The 20015-nt window shown below is 47.8% G+C and overlaps 2 protein-coding genes across 6 annotated transcripts in view; one reads left to right on the forward strand and one right to left on the reverse strand.

Annotated features, from left to right (window-relative positions):
• SMAD3 (SMAD family member 3) overlaps positions 1–10708 on the forward strand; it is a 108210-nt gene extending 97502 nt beyond the window's left edge. For all 4 annotated transcript variants that reach the window (XM_079129573.1, XM_079129576.1, XM_079129575.1 and 1 more), the window contains 3 exons: positions 1118–1255; positions 3549–3693; positions 6286–10708. In XM_079129573.1, coding sequence (XP_078985699.1) covers positions 1118–1255; positions 3549–3693; positions 6286–6409 — 407 coding nt within the window. In that variant the 3' untranslated portion in view covers positions 6410–10708. The remainder of the gene's footprint in view (positions 1–1117; positions 1256–3548; positions 3694–6285) is intronic.
• Positions 10709–16545: 5837 nt separating this feature from the next.
• Positions 16546–20015, reverse strand: part of AAGAB (alpha and gamma adaptin binding protein) — a 66908-nt gene continuing 63438 nt past the window's right edge. The window contains exons 8-10 of one of the 2 annotated variants that reach the window (XM_079129594.1): positions 19385–19489; positions 18879–18928; positions 16546–18209 (exon numbers count right to left, since the gene is read on the reverse strand). In XM_079129594.1, the coding sequence (XP_078985720.1) occupies positions 18132–18209; positions 18879–18928; positions 19385–19489 (233 nt within the window). In that variant the 3' untranslated portion in view covers positions 16546–18131. The remainder of the gene's footprint in view (positions 18210–18878; positions 18929–19384; positions 19490–20015) is intronic. The other variant, XM_079129595.1, reaches the window with a different exon arrangement.

Consider the following 20015-nt stretch of genomic DNA (forward strand, 5'->3'; position numbering starts at 1 on the left):
CTGCCCCCTAGAAGGGCTGCAGAGATGATGTGGTGGGACATTCTCAGACATCATCCTGGAGCCCTAAGGGTTGGCCAAGAGGCTCTAGGGACAGATTCAGGATCTGGATGGGGTCATTGTCCCCACCTGTCCCAGGGCACCGCTGCTCCTGCTGGCTCTTCCTGAGCTCTCACAGATTGATTTGAAAAGAGGATCCTGTAATCCAGAGAAAAGCTTGCAGGCCATCTCTGCCTCCTGCTCTTGCCTTGTCTGTGGACTCCGAGCCCGCAGCACCAAGTCCTGTATGACCAAGATGAGAAGAAACGGGAGTAGCGGGATTGGAGGCAGGCATGGGTACACGGGTTGGTAGCCTGGTTTCCACCCACGTACCACTGGGCCTGGAAAATCTGGCCCCGTTTCCAGCCCTCTGGGCCTCCTGCTCAGGAGTGGAACAGACTTTCCCGTGCAGAAGGGAACATCCCCTGGCGGAGCAGAGAGCTCATTGTCTGAGTGTTTATCTAACTGCTGGAATTGCAGAAGCAATTTAAAAATAATTTCTGTCCATCTGGAGTGGATTTAAGAGACGAAGGAAAAGTAAATGATGTGAACCTGCAGTCTCCTTCGAAACACGCGGGGAGGGGTAGCACCCCACCGTCCTGCAGCAGCGGGCTCCCAGAGGGCCTGCTGCCTCAGGAGCCTGGCAGGTTCACGAGTGGCCCTCTGAATCTTGGGGCCAGGAGGGACCAGAGTGGTGGTGTGGTTGGAGGCGGGGCAGCAGCTGTCACTCACCAGGCACTTGCTGTGTGTCACAGCAGCTGCTGAGAGTGGTGTCCCTACCCGTTTTCTAGAGGAGCTCAGCCCCCAGGTTAGTGTGACTGAGGCCCATGGCTAGCCAGTTGCAGAGGCTATCACTGAGGTCATCGTGGGCTCTTCTCTCCGCCTCCCTGCTTTAGAAATCCAGCGTTGCCTCTCATTTCCCTACTTGGTTTCAGGTTGGGCTTTGGGTTCCATTGTCAGGGGAGCTTGCAGAGTCCCTTGGGGCAGCCACTGCAGCCCTGTCCCATTGGCCAGTCTCTGCTGACTCTGGGGCCGCTGTGTGTGGGCAGAGGCACCTGATCCCGTCTCCCCACGTCTCTAGGGAGAGGTGTGCGGCTCTACTACATCGGAGGGGAGGTCTTCGCGGAGTGCCTCAGCGACAGTGCTATCTTTGTCCAGTCTCCCAACTGTAACCAGCGCTACGGCTGGCATCCGGCCACTGTCTGCAAGATCCCACCAGGTAAGCCACCCCAACGTGGGCATACTGGGGGTGCTGGAGAGTCCATCTTTCTTGCCGATTCTCCTCATTGGTGTCTGCATTGACAGCCCGGAGGCCATTCAGCTAGGTTTCTGTGGCCCAGAAGTCTTCCTGGGCTCTCCCTGGGCCTCCAGAGAGCAGAGGCAGCAATGGCGGACCTGCCTTTCACCTGGGTTGTCTGCCCACTGCCCTGGTGTGTGATGCTCACGCAGGCTCCCCCTTCACACGGTCCTTCCACAAACGCACAGCCTGTGGGGCTGTGCCAGGTACTGGAGGGGAATGGAGTGGCGGACTGAGCCCTGCTCTAGTCCCCACGGGTCCCCATGGGTCTCCAGACCTGTGGCACGTGTATGATAAAGACAGAGTCTAATACAGGGACTGGTGCCACGCCCAGGGAGAGGGCAGGCCTGACCACTGGGGTAAGCACAGAGTGGTGGGGTGGAGCCCGTGAGGGGCAGGGCAGGATACTCAGGGGACACTCTGGCTGGAGGAGGGGTTGTGTAAAAGATGGGGAGTGTTGGAAGAGTGCCATGGGAAGACCTGAGAAGAGTTTTGGTTTTATCCTGCAGAACTAACTTGAGGGTTTTCTCAGCGAGGCTGATGAATCTACCTGGCCCCCAAGCATGTGTGTTAGCTGCTCCGCGGAAGGTGGTGTAGACGGGGGAGTTTGGACAGCAAGGTCAGGGAGGAGGCTGATCCGCCCCCGACCCTGCCCCGAGGCCTCTTTACTTAAAAACTCTTGGCAGACGCCCAGCCAAAGCCCACTTCTTACACCGCAGGCACCAACAGACTGTGGGTGGGGACTGGCTGCTGGAGCCTGGGGCCTGGGCAGAGCCTTGCCCATGGCACATGGGTGAAACGTCTCTTCCTGCCTGCTGAGTACAAGTCGACAGTGAAGTAGTGGACCATGGGCAGGATACACTTAAAATGCAGCAAACCGGAAATGGTAACGGTGGTCCACTTCCCAGGCATTCTTGTGGTTGCATTTGCAGAGCACGTTTCTATCTCTGATCTCAGTCTTCTCCAGTTACTATGACTCCACAAGTAAGTAGGTTAAGGAAATAAGTTCAGAGAGGTTAAACCAACTGCCCAGGGACACACAGCTAGGAAGAAGCCAAACTGGATGGAGCCCAGAACTGACTCTAGCCTAGTGCTCTCTGTTTTTTGTCTCTGTGGGGTGGGGCTGGGGACTGGCGTGCACTTTCAGCCCTGCTCCAGGCCACTTCCGCTTGAGGAGGGGAAGGAGGGGAAGGAGGGGAAGCTCGATGGCATTCTACCCACTCCCTCCCTGGCCACCCCCATCTTTTCGGTGAGGGCCAAGTTGACCCTGGTGGTGTCTGTCAGTTCACAGAACATCACGACAGGAATGACCTACAGTGACCCCCCATTATAGAGAGAGGGTTCCAAAGAGAAGGTGACCGGCCCAGAGTCACACACAAGCTTGGGAGCTGGTGCTGGCCCTTCCACAAGCATCACCTCGCCTCACCTTTTGGTTATTCTGGCATGTGCATTTGTCTTTATTTTTCTGGTTGAAGCGTTCCTGGCACTCGGGTGGTGGGAGGTTTATTTTAAACTTTATTTGTGCCTGTCTCTAGTTTTACTGTCTGAAGAATTAGACACACACCTTCACTTTGCTGTGAATGTCACCTCGACCCAGCCTGTGCCCAGAGGCCAAAATGTGACCCAGATCTCTCCCCTTTCCTGGCCCCAGCATGAGGCAGATTTGTCAGAGGAGCCTAGGTGGACGGCCTCGACTTCTGCTAAGCTTCCTATGGGGATGCCAGGCCCCACGGCCTCTCAGCTGGCCTCCCTGCTGGCACGTCCTGTCCCCCACCAATGCAAGAGCTGCAGGCGCAGGGGGCCAACCGTGCCCGGGACAGTGTGGGCGTCCAGGCTCAGGCCCCTTCCCTCTCTGTTCTCTGGACAGCGTTGGACAGCCTTGCCCTTTTGCCTCCCTAAACCATGTCCTGTGTCCTCAGCAGTCCACTTAGGCCTTCTCCGCATGCCCACAGAGGGAGGGAGCCGAGCCTGTGGGCCAGCCTTTGAGGTTTCCTCTTACATGTCAGCTGCACATCCTCAGTGAGGTGGTGACAGATTCGAGGGCAGGGACTGGATAGGCCCATCCCTGGCATGGTGCCGAGCATGGAGTAGGTGGTTAATGCCTCGAACAACCATGTGCCACTTGAGTTGGGCGATCCAGGGCTTGCTTTAGCCAGGCGGGGAGCAACCGACGTGTAAAGGCTTCTGTTCCCAGTAGCACTGTCGTTTTTGGCAGGATGCAACCTGAAGATCTTCAACAACCAGGAGTTCGCAGCCCTCTTGGCTCAGTCTGTCAATCAGGGCTTCGAGGCTGTCTACCAGTTGACTCGAATGTGCACCATCCGCATGAGCTTCGTCAAAGGCTGGGGAGCAGAGTACAGGTCAGTGGGGACCCAACTCCAGACAGCAGAGCAGAGGCTCCTTGGAGATGAGCAAGACCAGATGTCACGCCCCAGCAGAGACCACAGATCAGGGAGGCCACAGCCTGGCAGGTGGGAGGGCAAAATCATTCCTAGACAACCAGGAAGAGAAGAACAGCCCTCGCCGCACACTGAGCGGATTCTCAAGTGTTGTCAACAGACATGTCCCATCTTGTCCTCACCCCAATCCTGCGTGCACACACAGGCATCATCCTGTTTTACAGATTGAGGGCACTAAGGCCTAGGGAGGACAAGTGACTTGCCTGAAGTCACTTAATCAGTGGGAAGCTAAGTCTCGGGCTGTGTTCGGGCTGCTCATCCTCAGTCCTTGGGGCAGGTAGTTTCCTTCACCCAAGGGTCCCCCCACCTCTGTGGCTCCCTCTCTGAACTCAGGGACCCTGGTAACCCTGAGCATCTAGGCGATTAAAAATCGGAATCAAGGAAGGAAAGGAAGGAGGGAGGAGCTTCGCGTGCTTATAAAGGAACAGAGTTTACTTTGCATGAACATTATTATTATTTTTTTTAAAGAATTCTAGGGCTGGGGCTGTACGAAGCTCAGTGGTAGAGCGCTTGCCTTGCATGTGTGAGGCACTGGGTTTGATCCTCAGCGCCACATAAAACTAACAAATCAAGATATTGTATCCACCTATAACTAAAAAAATATTAAAAGAATTCTAGACATGGGCCTAAACATGGCACTGATTAACAGGTCTACCTACTCTTTACCGAATCCCTCAGACCATTCTGGGTTGGGTCTCTTGGGAATCCAGTCCCTTCTTCCCCCACACCGGGCAGGAGTTTCCTGACTGGCAAGGCTGTGCCCCCCATACCCCACCCCCGCACCCACGCAGACGCAGAGGTGCCGCATGTCAGCTGGAGCCAGCGCCTTGCAAGTCACTCTCCCCTTCTCTTCATTTTTCCAGATGTTTGGAGTCTATTTTGTTTTGCAGTCATTCTGCACCCTAGCCAAACCCATTTCAGTGCTGGCTCTGGGCCACCGTTTATAATGAAATCCCGATGAGCATGACTTATGGAAAGTCAGATTCTCATTAGAGGGTTCTGCTCTGTAAAATCTCCTCCTCCAGTTACCGTATTTTAGCTGCTGTTCTGTGTCTGCCCCAGAGTGCCAGGGAACACAGCACCTTCATCCCTGGAGTCTTTCTGAAATCCAGGGAACAATCAAGTGGGCGAGGTTGTCAGCGCTTGGGAGGACTCACGGCCATGTTATGAAGACCAGAGAGATCAGCCCAGGCCCAGAGGTCCGTTGGAGAAATGTTTTAGCCAACCTTTCAGCCCTAGCGTAGATCACTTAGGGAATAAGAGTGAAAGGTCAGAAAATTAACATTTTTAGTGGGAAAGGGAAATACTTAAAGATGGACCCAAACGGAAAAGTGCCAGGGCAAGTCCACTGTCTTTTCTTATACCTAGCCCCTCATCCAGGGACCACACTCATGCACCCTCCACCAGGCGGACACCCCAGGGCTAGGTCAGCAGGCCTGTCTCAGGTGAAGCCCAACAAGCAAGGGGGTGGCCCTCAGGCTAGTGGACCTGAGGTGCGGTGGCACTATGGTCCCCCAGCTCTTCGTGCTGGAAGAGGCTCTGTGGTGGCGGAAGCCTTTCCCTAGGGGCACTGTATCACTGTGCAGGACGTTCTGCCAGCACACCCAGTCCTGTGCGGCCCACTGCGTCACTGCCGCCTGGCAGTACAACTGCAGCCAAATGGACGGGCGCGGCCCCTTCCCAGAACAGCTTTGTCCTCCTGCCTCATGGGCCAAGGAGAGTAAGGTTTCAGCCCGTGTCTGTGAGGAGGCCGAAAGCAGGACCCAGTCCTCTCACCTCCAGCTGGCACCCGTAACTCCAGCCTCAGCAGATAGCCTCTGCTCAGCAGAGGCCTTTGGGACTTCGCCTGTGAGCTGCGTCATCCGCCAGCTTGAATTTAGACAAAGTGCTTTGGGGAAAAGAAACGTGTGGTGTGCCTTGGTTTTTTCCAGTAATTGTTTCATGGCTAGCTCTACTCGTAAGATTTTCCAAAATAAGGCCATAGATGGGAATTATATCAGCACATTGGGAACTGAAGGCATGTGGACTCTGTCGGCGCTTCATACAAAACACCCCTGCATCAGACAGACACACGTCACTGCCGCCTGTTGGGGCTGGGCCCTGGTCTGGAGACAGGGAGCTGCAGGTGCCCAGTGGTATAGACGGGAGCCAGGGGACCTCTGCTCGGGCTGGAGATCCTCTAGTAGGGGCTTGTCACAGTAACTGGTGGGCCTCTAGGGTACCCTGGAAGTAACCTTACGTGTGTAACTCTTTAAGGCCCTCCTCTTCCCCCTCAAAAGAATCTGAGTTACTCAAAGTCCTCCCTGGCCAGAGTTGTTTAGCGTGATAGTTTTAGCAAGTTATTGGTACCTCTTCCAGGACAGCATCTAGCAGGGCAGGATGTATCCCTGGCTTTGGAAAGAAAACTGTCACCAAAGCAGAAAAAGGTGTTCTGACTTGTACCTGTGTCCTTGTGGACTAAAAAAGTCCCCCATCCCTTTCCTGTTTCTGCAGGAGACAGACAGTGACCAGCACCCCCTGCTGGATTGAGCTGCACCTGAATGGGCCTTTGCAGTGGCTTGACAAGGTCCTCACCCAGATGGGCTCCCCCAGCATCCGCTGTTCCAGCGTGTCTTAGAGACCTTGGGTGTGAAGAGGGAGGGTGGGGGAGGGCGGGCTTGGGGAAAATGGCCATGGAGGAGAAAAGAGAAAATCAGAACTCTACTCAACCCATTCCCATCAAGGAAGAAAATCTCCCTCAACCAAGGTGGCACCAACCTGTTTTCCAAAGCACAGAAGCAAACCTAGAGATGGATTCTGTGAACTGTTATATCTGCTGAGACATATGCCCTTGGCCTGTTTGAAGGGCAAGAAATGGCTTCTGCTCCCGTGGCTTGTGCCAACAAGGTAGTTTCACCACCTGCCCCTCCCCACAGCCACTTCCTTTTTAAAATGAGATGTGGGATGTCACAGTCCAACAGGAAAGCTCCTCTGCCCTCAGCTTGGCGTGGAATTCATCGTGCAAGGGTGTTCTAGCTCTCTGGCACTTTGGAAAGAGCCTCTTGGATTGAGCATTCCCAGCTGCACCCCACCAGGCTGGCACCTGAGGAGCTGACTGCAGGTAGGGAGGGGCTTGTCTGGTGGCCCCCCTCTCAGAACATACTGCTTGGTGTGAGCAAGCGTGTCCGGCAGAATGTGTTCCTGGGACTGTGGGAAAAGTGGACGACAGCCACCTCTTCTTTAAAAACTCTTCTTTGTCCTTCCTCACTTGGAAAAGTTGGAAGGATCTGCTGAGGCTCAGTGCGTATGCAACGTATAGTTTCTATTATCACATTAATCTCAAAGAGATTTGAGTGACTTAAGTGTTCACATGAAGCGAAGGGCAGTTGGGGTGTGAGGCAGCACTACAGCAAGTGCACCCCGGGTCGTCTCACGCCATATTCCGATGCACTCAGATATGTTGGTTTATGTAGTCAGTTGCATTAATTAAACCAACTTTCTCCTATGTTCTTTTAAATGTTTGTTTTATATTAAAAAAAAAGTTCCTGGGTAGGCATACTGACTGGGAAAGCAGACTGGGACCCAGCAACTACTTCTCCCCCAAGGTGAAGCTTTTTCCAAGTTCTGTTGAGACACCTGCCAGCGCTTTTGGAAGCTGCAATTAACAGAAGTAAATTCACCAGAAGGGAAAAATCTCAGGCTAACATAGGCAAATGAAAAGGGCTATTAAATTTTTTTTATATGCTTTTGAAAATTGCAGGCTTGGTGCAAAGAGATCTGTCATCTTCGCCCGGGGATGTGAGGTTATGTAGCTCACGGCAGAGGACCCTCGGTGACAACCACAGCAGCGATGCCGTGTGTTAAGTACGGCACCCAGGGGCAAGTAGGGAGAAAACTAGTGTAAATCATTTCAACTGGAAAGAGAAAAACGGACCTGGTTCTTTTACTGGCCTTCTGCAGAATACAGCAGACACAGGATTGCCACCTGCAATTGGTACTTTATATTCTTTGCTGCTGATTTTGTATGAGATGACTTATCCACATCTTTGCATGAATTTATACCAGGAAAAAAAAGGGGGGGGATTTCCTATGGAAGTCCTGTCTTATTCTAGGTGAAGGGAAGAAAGTGGATACTTTTGGCAGGATACAAACCACAAATGTGATAAAATTCCTGACGCTCAATGAAGATGTTGGGAACTTCCCGGCATCTCACCTGCAGGATCCTGTGCCCTTGCAGCTGTGGTCTTGAGATTCCCATTTAGGAGAGCTGCCCCTAAGCCTCCTGAAGACACAGCAAGAGACGGAACACTTTGCCTGATCTGTGAGTCTTCCCACAAGGGTGTTGACACAGAACCGAGACAATACAAACCCCTTCACTTCCTCTGAGAGGTGCACATGCTGTGGGTATGGAGTCTGTGCTTGGCTGAAGGCAGTCCATGGACTGCTTCTTATGCACAAGAGGCCTGCTGAGCCTCCCGTGTGTGCCTACGTGCTCCTGGTCAGCTCAGAGCTCTGAGGCAGGAATATTCCATTTTGGCTCCTGCTGGAGCGATCACTGGCCCTCTCTGGCAAGCCGCAGGCAGTGGTTTCCGAGGCTCGCACTCCTCACCTGTTACATAAGAGCTTCCTGTGGCACAGTTGTCCTCCAGGTGCTTGGGGACAGCTTCAGGTGTAGCACAATTTTGATGATGTGCTGGTCATAACTGGCTGCATTTTGGGGAGTGTCTTAGAACCCTGAATGCTCACATCTGATGGCTGCTTCTAGTTGGCATGAAGTTTGAGTTTTATGTTTTTTCCAAAGGCTGCTTCTTTGGCCCTTTTCCTTAATAGACCACCAGAGGCTATATGAGGAAATGTAGGCAGACCTACCTTTGGCATCGGTGAAAATAAATTTGGTCTTTCTTAGAGGTTAGGGAATGGCGCCTTTCCCATCCTGGAACGCAGATAGGTCCTTTGGGCATGTGTAATGTTAGTGTCCTTTTTAAGCCACAAAACTAGTTTCTTAGTTTTAAATCTTATATGAATGACAGTTATACATTTTAAAACTTTCCTTAAAGGACAGCTGAAAGGGGCAAGAGGAAACCAGGGCAGTTCTAGGTGTGGCAAAGGCTGCTGGACAGCAGTTTTAAGTGTAGTTTGCTCAGGCAACATGACCACGTGTGCTGCCCCCACCCCCCCATGTCCTCAGCGCTCTCAAGGAGCTGGCTTTTAGTACCTTTCCTCCCCCACTCACCCCTGCTTCCCAACTTAATTTAGTAACAGATCCTCCCGTGCATACGCAGGTAGCTGCCCCAGCCGGTTTGGATTACAGGCCTGTGCTGGCACATCATCTCGGCTGGCCACCTTCTTGGCAGGCTGTAGAAGACCTGACACCTACGACAAGCCTAGAGTCAGGAGCAGGGACTCTGACTCTTGGGAAGAACACACATGAGGGCAATGCTGCTGGCAGACTTTCCCATTGTCCTGATGTGATCTGTTGTATTTTTTTTATTGACCATGATTATTTTTTTAAATCATTGTTAATGTATTGAAATGAGCTGTAGCACATATTGTGTGCTTAGTTTGTTTTGTTTTTCTCCATCTCCCCTTGGCTTCCTAGAGTCTGGACCTAGTCCAGGGCTAAATGCTTTTACTCAAACCACAGAAGGTTTTCTTTAGGTAGTTCTGTGCAAGTTGTGCACGGACATAGTTGTCCAGGGGGAAGGCAAACATCCGACTTCATTCTTAGCCCTGAGCTGCCATTTCTGAGGCTTCATGATTGTGTCCTCTAGTCCTTAAAAGGAAAGGCTGGGAAAGGAATCTGAAGGCTGCTCACAGGACTGTTTACCAAGGGGGCCACAAGCAGCTAGAGATAGCACAAGCTTATCTCTGGACCCTGTTTCCTACAGTGGGGCTTTGAGTGGGCAGTTAGGTATTTCCCGAGAATGTCCAGGGGTCTCATTTTTACTAGAAGAAACCCTTAGTACAGCTAGGTTGTGCCATTTTTTCTTTTTGTGGCACCAACGTTCCCTCAGAGGACCCCTTCAAGTAACAGTCTTTATACAATGTCAATCCCCCTCTTAAGGAGCAGCGGCCACTTCTTGAGTGGATGGAATGCAGAAAACACACTCAAGAGAATGTGGGTCACCATGACAATGTAGCACCCTGATGGGAGGTGTCAGTCAGCGGGACGACTTGGTACACAGGCACCTCCTTCAGAAACACAGCTGTCGTAGAAAAGAAACTCACCTCTCGGGTAAATTGGAGTGAGAAATTCTCAGAGATTCTGTAACTGATTTTTGTTTTTTTAATGCAGAAGTAAGGGATACTCTAGCATTCTGGTGTTTTTATATTTATGTAATAATTTCTTAAAACCATTCAGACAGATAACTATTTAATTTTTTAAGACAGTTGCAAAGGCCTCTCCTCCCAAGGTCGGTGGCTAGAAGAGTTGGGTACAGCCAGTTCTGAATGTTGTTGCCTCGAGAGGTATAGTGGCGTTTTTGGCTCGGTATCTAGAAACACCAAGCCAGGCTGGCCACACAGGTGGCAGCTGTAAAATCAGGCAGCTCTGAATTAAATCCAGGGCCCCCACCTTCCTGGGGTGAAGATGCACCCAGAGAGGGAGCCACCTTTATCCAGGAGGCCTACACTGCTGCAACCACCAGCGGGCTGTTTTGGACTCGTGTTGTGTGTGTTGGGGGCAAAGACGAGAATGTGGAGGATGTTGATTACCTTCACCATTCAGCCAGACCTTTCAATATCTTTGTAAAAAGCATGTACCTATTTATAGTGTTTTAGATTTTTCTAAGTTTTGTATCTTAAAAGCAGAGCACCTGTTCTAAGCATTGTACCCCTGTTGTTAAAGACCCGTGTCCATTCCTCCTCCCTTCCTCTTGTAAGTGCCCTTCTAATAAACTTTTCATTGAAAAGCTCCTAGGCCAGGAGCTCAGTCTGATTCTTGCTGCTGTCTCTGGGTGGAGAGAAGACTTAACAGAACACAGTGAGGTCCTGGGGGTCTCAGCATCCAGGGCAATCAGAGGGAAGTGTCTGAAAGCCCAGAGGTACTTTGACCAATGTGTCAGGACACCCTCTCTGCCATAATCCTCAGGTAATCCCGTTGCCCTCATTCTCTCACCCAGGGCACCACCAGGGCCTGCCAGTGCTTCAGAGACGGCAGGAGGCCCTGAGTCATCGGCATAAGGGTCAAGACTTTCTCAAGTGGCATGTCTCATGGCTTCCCACGTCTAAACGCTGCTAAGTCCCGCAATGCTCTCTGCAGTTATGCATCTGCATTAATCCCCTTGTTCCTGAGGGCCCCGGGCAGCGACTGAAGCCACCACCTCCAGCCCTGCTCCCCATGCTTCTGCTCTTCCTCCCCACTCTGCCTCTTCCATACTGTCACTGTCTTAAATGCTGCCAGACTCATCTTCCCCCGACACAGGTAGTTTATATTCACAAGTAACTGTTTTCCAAACTTTCTAGTTCAACTAACTTAGCTCCTGTGACAATGCGTTTTGAATTCTAAACTCCCAAGGAAAAAGACTTCGAAATCTCTTCCTTGTCTAAATATAAGTTTGAATTAGCAGAATTTGGGGGGCAGAGGAAGACATGGAGCCAAATCATGCTTCAGTGTGACCTCTTCTGCCGCAGTCCCAAAGACTTCACCCGAGTCTAACTCCTTCACCAGGAGGAAGGCCACTGCACAGCAAGAGCACCGAGGGGCCTGCAGACTTGGCCTCTGTGAGCTGCGTGGAACGCCTGCCTTGGGATTATCCCACCTCCCGCCCCCTAAAGGCCTTCTCCAAGGTTTTATGAAATGTACATTTCTCTCAAATTGGCACCTCCCGCTCAGCCATATGAACATGAATTCCAACAGCTTGTTAGATGTGACCCGAAACAGGCATCCCCAAATGGAACCACTTCCTCAGGGCCCGCGCCACTCCCTGCCTGCCTCCCAGTTCTCAGGCCCTCCCCTCCCCTTCTCCAGGTCCTCACAGCTTGACATGCTTCTTATCCACCCTCCTTGCTAAGGCTGCGCTGGCTGAGCAAACCTCCTTGGAAAACCCTGGCCCCAAACTTCCCAGTTCTCCTTGGCCCTCTCAAAATCTACTCTCTTAGGCCAGCATGTCTCTGCCGGCTCTTTCGTCTGGTGTTCCAGACCACTGCATGTGCTCCTGACCCTTCTCCCTGAATATGCTCACTGGCCCTTATGATTTCAAGCCACATAAACCGCTGCTAATCAGTCCTGAATCAGTACCCACAGATCCAACATCAATCCAAAGCTTCAGACTCATGTCCAACAACCTGCTGGCTACCGACATGTACAAGTGACAAACGTACCTCAAATGCAAATCATTTCCTTTGTTAAACCACCTCTATCCCCTGGACTTCACCCCCATTTTTGGCACAACCATTTACCCAGCCTGTATTGAAAGAAGTCACTTTTGTCTCTGGCTCCCTTGCTCCCACCTCCCACTTGGTCTTGCTTCCCCAATCCCTCCACTCTGCTCCACTCCCTCCACTCTACAGCAAGCCCTTCAGCACCTGGACAGCGGTGCTAGCTTCCTAACTGGTCTTGTGGCTTCCAGCCTGCGTTCCTATGAATTCACACTGCCTGTGTTAGCTTTCTGTTACTGTAACAAAATACCTAAGACAGTGAACTTAATAAGGGAAAGGGCTTATTCTGACTCACATTTCAGAGGTTTGCAGCCCATGGTTGCTTGGTCCTGTTGCTCTGGGCTGTGGTAGAGTATGTCACAGCAGAAGTGTGGGGCATGAAGAGGTGTTTACCTCACTGTGGCCTCAAAGCAAAGAGAGAAAGGGGCCAAGACCTCAATATCCCCCGCAAGGGGAGGCATCCAGTGAATGACCTAACTTCCATTAGACCCCACCTCTTAAACGCTCTGCCACTTCCCAATTGCCATGAGCTGGGGACCAAGCCTTAACTCATGGGTATTCGGGGCAGAGTTCATATCCAAATTAGAACACTGCCCCCAGTAGTGCCCCCAGTAGTGCCTCACATCCCCAGTCCACAGCACAACCTGGGGTCTTTACCGTGGAACATGTGGCCTTCCTCCTCTGTTCCTGTCCAGCTCTTATCACTCGCTGCCTTATCCCTACAGCCCAGCAACTCATGGTTCTTCTGTGCCACCTCCTCTCCATGACTGCTCATGTTCTTTCCTCTCTTCCCTAGCCTCTGCCCTTGCTCCTCGAGCTTTTGGTACACACCACCCGTACAGCCTGCTAACTCTAACACTTTGTGATGCCTTTCAAACATCTCCTCCAGGAAGCCTTTCATGAGTATTACCAAAGTCTCTTCCACTTGTGCTATTTGTGTGTAAGCTGGGAGTTTCTTGAGAGCAGGGTTTACGTTTTACTCCTGGAGTCCCAGCATCTTTGGGGTAAATACTTTGCTGAACAAATGAATCAACCAGTGCCATATTTAGTGCATTCTACCTTAGGAATATCTTTTTTATCTGTTTCTATTCTGCCATTCTATTATAATAGAAATATCACCAAAATATGGTTCGTGATTACTTTTTTTTAGAAAAAATTTTTAGTTGTAGACCAACACAATCTTTATTTATTCATTTATATGCAGTTCTGAGAATCGAACCCAGTGCCTCACACATGCAAGGCAAACACTGTACCACTAGGCCACAACTCCAGTCCCCGTGATTATCTTTTATTACAGCTATTCCAAAATTTGGTCTCCCTCTGATCCAGAGTTAGCAACTGTGTGACAAAATTATCACCATTCTTTGTATCTCTTTCATGGCAAAAACTACTAATCACAATGCTAGGTCGAGTTTCACCCTCAGAATCCTCAACACAGCTAATTAATTAGGCAGATAGTGACAAGACTGTGCCAGATATTCCTAAAATTATGGTTGAATGCCTCCTCTGTTCAAAAACATTTGGCTCCCTGGTCATCTCAGGCAGGTCCAGAACGTAGTAGGTAGGGTTTCCCACAGTTCTCTAACTGGACTACCTGGGTTTTTCCGACATGCCTCTTCCACATCTTCGTTCATGACAAACCTACCCTAAGAATTTTGCTGCTTCCACTTAGCCTATCTGCCCCAATTTTTGTATCCTTTTAGCTCAATTCAAGCATAATTTTCCCTAAGTCAGTCATTTTCAAAGTGTGTCCCAGCACCAGCAGCATCAGTATCACTTAAGATATTAGAAATGCAAATTCTCAGGCCCCACCCCAGACCAAATGAACCAGAAACCCTGGGGTGGGGCCATGTAGAGGCCATGTAGATGATCCTGACCTGGGCTAATGTTTGAGAACCGCTGCTTGAAGATATACTCTGTGCTCTGCCTGCTCCACTCTGCACTCCTTCCCACAGCAATTAAGGGTGGTAAAGGTAATGGCACTTTTTACTTTCTGCCTGGTACTCTGTCCTCGTGAAGTTGTCTTCCTTGACCCTACTCCACTGAATTAGACTGACCTCCTGGACAAGAGAAATTGCACCTTTACTCAAGTCTGTATCTTCTTTCATGCCTGACTCTGAGTTTGGTACCAGCAAGGTTCACAGGGTTGGCTAGGCCCTGAATCCTTATTTCAGCCCTCACCAGGGTAGAAGGAATAAGTTCAAGGGCAACTAACTGTACTACCTGTAGTTTAGTTATCCATCAGGCATTAATGACTTCCTGAGAATTTCCTGGGGAGGCACAATTGGTACAGACCATGCCCTTGAACTTCAGATTAAAAGAATCTTCTGTCTTCCAAACTACACTGCTGTTTCCATAAAGTACATACCCCAGGCCTTACTTAGCCCACTTTTTTTTTTTTCTTTTTTTTTTTTTTTGTAACAGTAAAGCCACGTGGTTGATAACATAAAGGGCAGAGGCAATGATTGGCCACCTCTTCCATAAGAGTGAAGCAGGGAGGCTTCCTCCTTAGCAACTGAGCATGAACAGCTTCATGTGATCTGCTTTTGCCTTTCAGATTTGTAGTTGTGAGGAGGGAGTGTTTGGCCTATCAACACAAAAGAGTTTCAGAAGAAAACTTTTCTTTGCTCCCTCCACCTCCAAACCCATGTTCCAAAGATGCAGTAGTAAACGTTAGGGCCAGGTTTGAGTCAAAACTTCTACAAAAGGAAACAAAGGAGAACTGTAAATCACTATGGAGCTAGAATGGGACTCTGCTCTAAGAAAAGGTGCAAATTATTGCTATTGCCTTTTTTGTTAATTCTTCATTCTGCAAATCTGAAGAACAATTTAAAATCAAACAAGATACTTCTAATACTAGAAGAACTTATCCAAGTAAGGATGTCTACAGGAAGAGCAAGACTTGTGATGTTCGTAACAAACACAGGTAATGCCAAAAATATAAAACTTAAAGAGAATTCTTAAGACCCTTTCAACAGGAACTTAGATGCCAAAGGTGCAAGGATGGATCACCATGCTAATACCAAGTGGAATCCAAATCAAACACTAGAATTCTGCCCTGCATATTCAGCATTTTACTTTTATGAGACATACAAATTATGGGAAAGTTAATAGGGTGTTGTTTTCAAACCAAGCTTGTGCAATGACAGTACACTTGACCAGATTATTTTTACTTTCTCTACCTATAGTCCTCTGATTGGTATGTAATGACACAATGCTATAGCTAAATTGTCTTTTGTAAATGGGGCAGAGGTGAAGGTAAATTCCAACTCATCAGAGCATTCACTGAAACTGTCTCCATCAATCAGAACATTTAATGGATCAGAACCCCTGACCCCACTAGACACATGTTTGCTAAATTTAGCTTTGCATCAGCAAACCTTCGAGCTCAGAATAGTTCACAGAGCTCTCTCTCTCATCTTACCCTTGAACAGTGACTCTCCTAAGACTGTTTTCCACAGCAGGCCAAGGCAGGGCAAGGGGCACTTCATGTGCTCTCTCAATGGCCATTGTTAAGAGATTAGCCAAGGTTAAAGGAATCTGATGAGCCATGGCAAAAATGTTTATCCCCACCTCTCCACAATGGGAACATGAAATTAACCATGTATCACATTTCATGTTATAAGTAGTTTGCAGAATGGCCTCATGGTCCTTGAACCACATCCCATATTACTCAGCCATCTAAGTCTAGCTTCCCTGATTCTCTTGCTTCTCTGAATTAGATGTGGCCAAGTTCTATAAATAGAGAGCAAGCAAACTGGTTCTGTCAATCTTCTCATGTTCTGGCAGGATAGCATATTTTAAAATTATAAAAATATCTTATGTCTTCATCACTCTAAAATTATTACATAACACATGATTTTCTTGGGGAAAAGAAAAGTTTATTCTTGTCTCTACCTAGTTCCAACACTCTTGGATTTTCAAACTTGTGATCATATTCACCAAACATGAACCATACCTTCCAACTAAAATTAAGGACGTACTATGTGCCAAGCACTGTTACACACAAATGGAAAAATATTTAGGGGAAAAAGCCCAATCTCTCCTCTGAAATCCCAGCTGGAAGTCTGTAACTTCTGGTGGCACGCAGAGGTCATTTTAGCAAGACGGCAGTTGTGACTACACTGTTAGCTCATCATCACTCTTCTAAACATGAGTCATTAGTAGATACCACTAGATAGCTTTATCCCTTGTGTCCCCTAGAAGGGGCCGATATGCCCAGAGAGCTGAGGTCTGAAAAGCATAAGTAGACATTATACATAGGCACAGTGTGCTCCAAAATAATGAGCTTGATGAACTCTTAAGACTCTTTACCACACATGTCTAACCCAACGAAGGATGGAAGGCTTTCCCCACTCACACCACCCACTGAAAAACAAGTCATAATAACATACATTAGCATTTTATAAATAAATCATTTTAATTACCTGGCTTTGTTTAATCCACAAAATCAAGTTCACAGCTTTTTCTAGTCTGTTTCCCCCTCACCATGTGGCTTAACATATTTTCACTTAACATATTTTCTAAAATCTTCCATGTTTTAAGAAAAATGTATTCCACATTTTTGGCAACCACAGAGCCAACTTCGTTTACATCCTTAACGGTTAATGCAGTCAACTCAAAGAAGCACAGTCACCCCATAGAAATATCAGTCCCACTGATGGGATGGTGGTGAACCACAGACTCAAAGACTTTCAGAACAGTTGAAAAAAAAAAAAAAAAAAAAAAAAGCTCCTAAGCAAGATCTCCTCTTATTATTCCCTGGATACCTCTTCCTGAACTCTCCAGTCACTGAGAGGTCTCCCCCCATGATCGCTCCAGCCTGGTCCCTGCAACATTCCCTTCTTTGTGCCAGCTGTTTGGAGTTCTACAGTGCTTAGAACTTTTATTTGCTATACTTTCCCCTTTGTCTTTCAGACTTTCCTGCAGTGATCCACGTCACGTTTGAATGAATCAGAATAAAGAACAAGGGCATTCCCTCAGGACTGTAGCCCTGGAAGTGTACAGAGGAGCCATCGAGCCTAAGAGTGAAACACGGTGCTCAGGAATGCAAGCCTGATGCTTCACAGCCTCACCCACCACTGGCATTGCGACTTTGGCAGTGATGTCTTTTTGGCTTTTAAACAGAAAGAAGGGGATGCTTGCCTTGTTTTGAAGGTTTAAAGTGTTGACAGCACAGCCCTGGCATCTAAGTAGCAGGGAGAACATAAGACAGAAGTGTCCTCATACTGCCAACACGACAATCTCATAATAAGCATAGTTTCCATAGCCCCATTTGAATTCCACGAGGGTCTCTCTCTTACCTCCCCACCCCCAGAACAGCTCAGTGTTGGGTCTGTCCTATCCTCATCGGAGTTGGGAACCTTTGTCTCATTCCTTATAGTCCACAAACTTTTTTTTCAATACTCTGCAGCGTAAGCTCAGACACTGCCTCAAACGAAATGCCCAGAGCACCTTTTTAATTAGAGATAAACCTGTGGGCCACTGACTTTGACAACACCTCTTGCATTCCATAGCACTAATCCAACCTGGAGGTGCCACTTTTCTCCCCTGCAAAAGCTTCATAGCTCAGATCTGCAAATTCCTTGAGTGGGGAAAATGGCACATGCCCCCAACCTCTAGCAAGGAAGTGTAAATGCAGGGAATGCTACAGAAAAGCCTGGTTAGGCATGGCTGGGTGCTTTTCTTCTTTAACTTGGACAAATTACAGTCCTCTGAGATTCATTCTACCTCCATTCCTAGAACAAAAATGTGTATCTGAGAGATCCTCATTCATTATTGTTATTGTACTCCTCTTTCCCAAACACTGAAGAAGAAAAGAGTTCTCCTGAACTCCCTACTAGCAACTAAAATTAAAGGGACTAAAAACAAGTCAGGAGGCCAACACAATAATGGGAATTACAGCAAAATATTACTAGGTTGAGCAGGAAAATATCTCAGGTAGAAAGCTAGCATCTTTAGTCAAACCTAGTGGGGATAATTTAGTGTTCTTCATCAGAAGACAGGCCTTCAATTTCATCTCTGTCTCCCCCAATTGCCATCCAGAAAGCTTTGGCCACCTGTGGAGAGATGCACGCAACAAATTTCAGGCAATAGCTCAATTCCAGCTCATTTCATGTCATGCCTTGAAGTGACTGGAACCTAAAGTTCTACACTTTGCCTTCCAGCCCTCTGGCAACATACATCAAAATCCTGGAGCACCCTTTGCCTTAGGACTTCCACATCTAGGAATTTATGCTAAGGATACGATCAGATTTGTAGGTAAAGGTGATGTGTATACAAAGGATATGCACAGTTTTATTATGTATAAAGGCAAAAAAAAAAAAAAAATACATACTATTGGCCTGAATGTCCAAAAAGGAGCTGGATAAATAAATTATGGCACATTCATGTAGAAATACCACCACCAACATAAGTTTCCTACAGAGAACATGTGTCGCATTGGTAATAACAAAGCAAAACAACTAAGAGTTTTCCAGTCCAGCAGTTCGGAAGGCAAACATTCAAAGTCTCAATACAGTTCATGTCACTCAACATACATTTGAAAAATCTTACTTTGACTTCAGTAACTGTATTACTATAATATAAGTACTTAAAACTAGTTATGTTAATATCCAATGAAAAGCTCATCATAAGACCCCTCAGAAATACAGAAGTGTGATATATATAATTATTAATAGCACCGAATCTTTTGCAGGTACCAATAAATACCTGACTGATTGTCTCACCTTTTCTGCATGCAACTTTCTTTGTTCATGAGGAAGCGTCGCAGCCTTGTCTAGGGGGAAAATATATCTTAAGAAATTTGTCTAACAGCATAGGAGAATCTGGAGTGTATGGATGTTCTAACGGTAGAAGATGGGAGATGGGTTTCAAAGACATGTTTATGGTGTAGTTGTTACAGTTATTAGGAAGTTTAAGTCTTCCAAATTTTCCAGATGGGAATGATGTGAGTAAACTGGTGGGGATCTTACAGATGCCATGTTAATGGGACACACTGAAAGAAACAGAGCAGCAGGAGAAGGGAAAGTAAGAGGCAAAAGAACGAAGAAAGGACAATTTTCCCCAGGAAATTTTACTAACGGAGAATGGCGGAGTTGCCACAGTGATTAACTTTCTGAAGACAGCTGAGACCAGACCTTGTAATCCAATCCAGCAGTTACAAAATAAAATCCTATTACATAAAATAGATGAACATCAATATGGGAATATATTAGACAATTGAGCAGATTACCTTTCATTTCCTTTAACTTTGAAAATAGTCTTTCAAAATTCTCCAAATCTCCTCCTCCAGTAGTAAGACTGGCTAATTCTTGAATATCCAGATCTAACATGGGATCTGAAATAAGGATTTGTCACATGTTAGTTATACATGTGCTCAACACACAGAATCCTGAGGCAGTTAATGCTGGTCTTCATGAATGTTGCCAATGACTGAGTGGCACTGTGTGCCAGTTTTACAATTCATAGTGCCTCACCCTGCTTGGCTACTAGATGGCCCCCTAAATGAACAGCAACTTCTTGTATCCTTACAACATTATAATGAGGAAGGGATACTACCCCCATTTCAGGGACAAGAAAATCAGAGATCAAGAGCTGAAGTAACTTGCTATCTAGGTCACAGCTAGTACATGAATTGACACATAGGTGATTTCAATTCTGAAGGCCATCCCAGATTCAATAAGGCACACTGAATCAACAACAAATAAAATTAATGCCATACTTTACAACAAGTATTTTCACATTTACTGACAATGATGATATAAGCTGATTAGGATATCATCATCCACAACTTATAGATGATAAAACCCATATTCAAAAATGAACTCACCTAAATTGCAGCTAGCTAGTCAGAAGCAGAGCTG

This window comes from Sciurus vulgaris, assembly GCF_902686455.1.
Source record: "Sciurus vulgaris genome assembly, chromosome: 2".
In the NCBI taxonomy this organism is placed as follows: domain Eukaryota; kingdom Metazoa; phylum Chordata; class Mammalia; order Rodentia; family Sciuridae; genus Sciurus; species Sciurus vulgaris.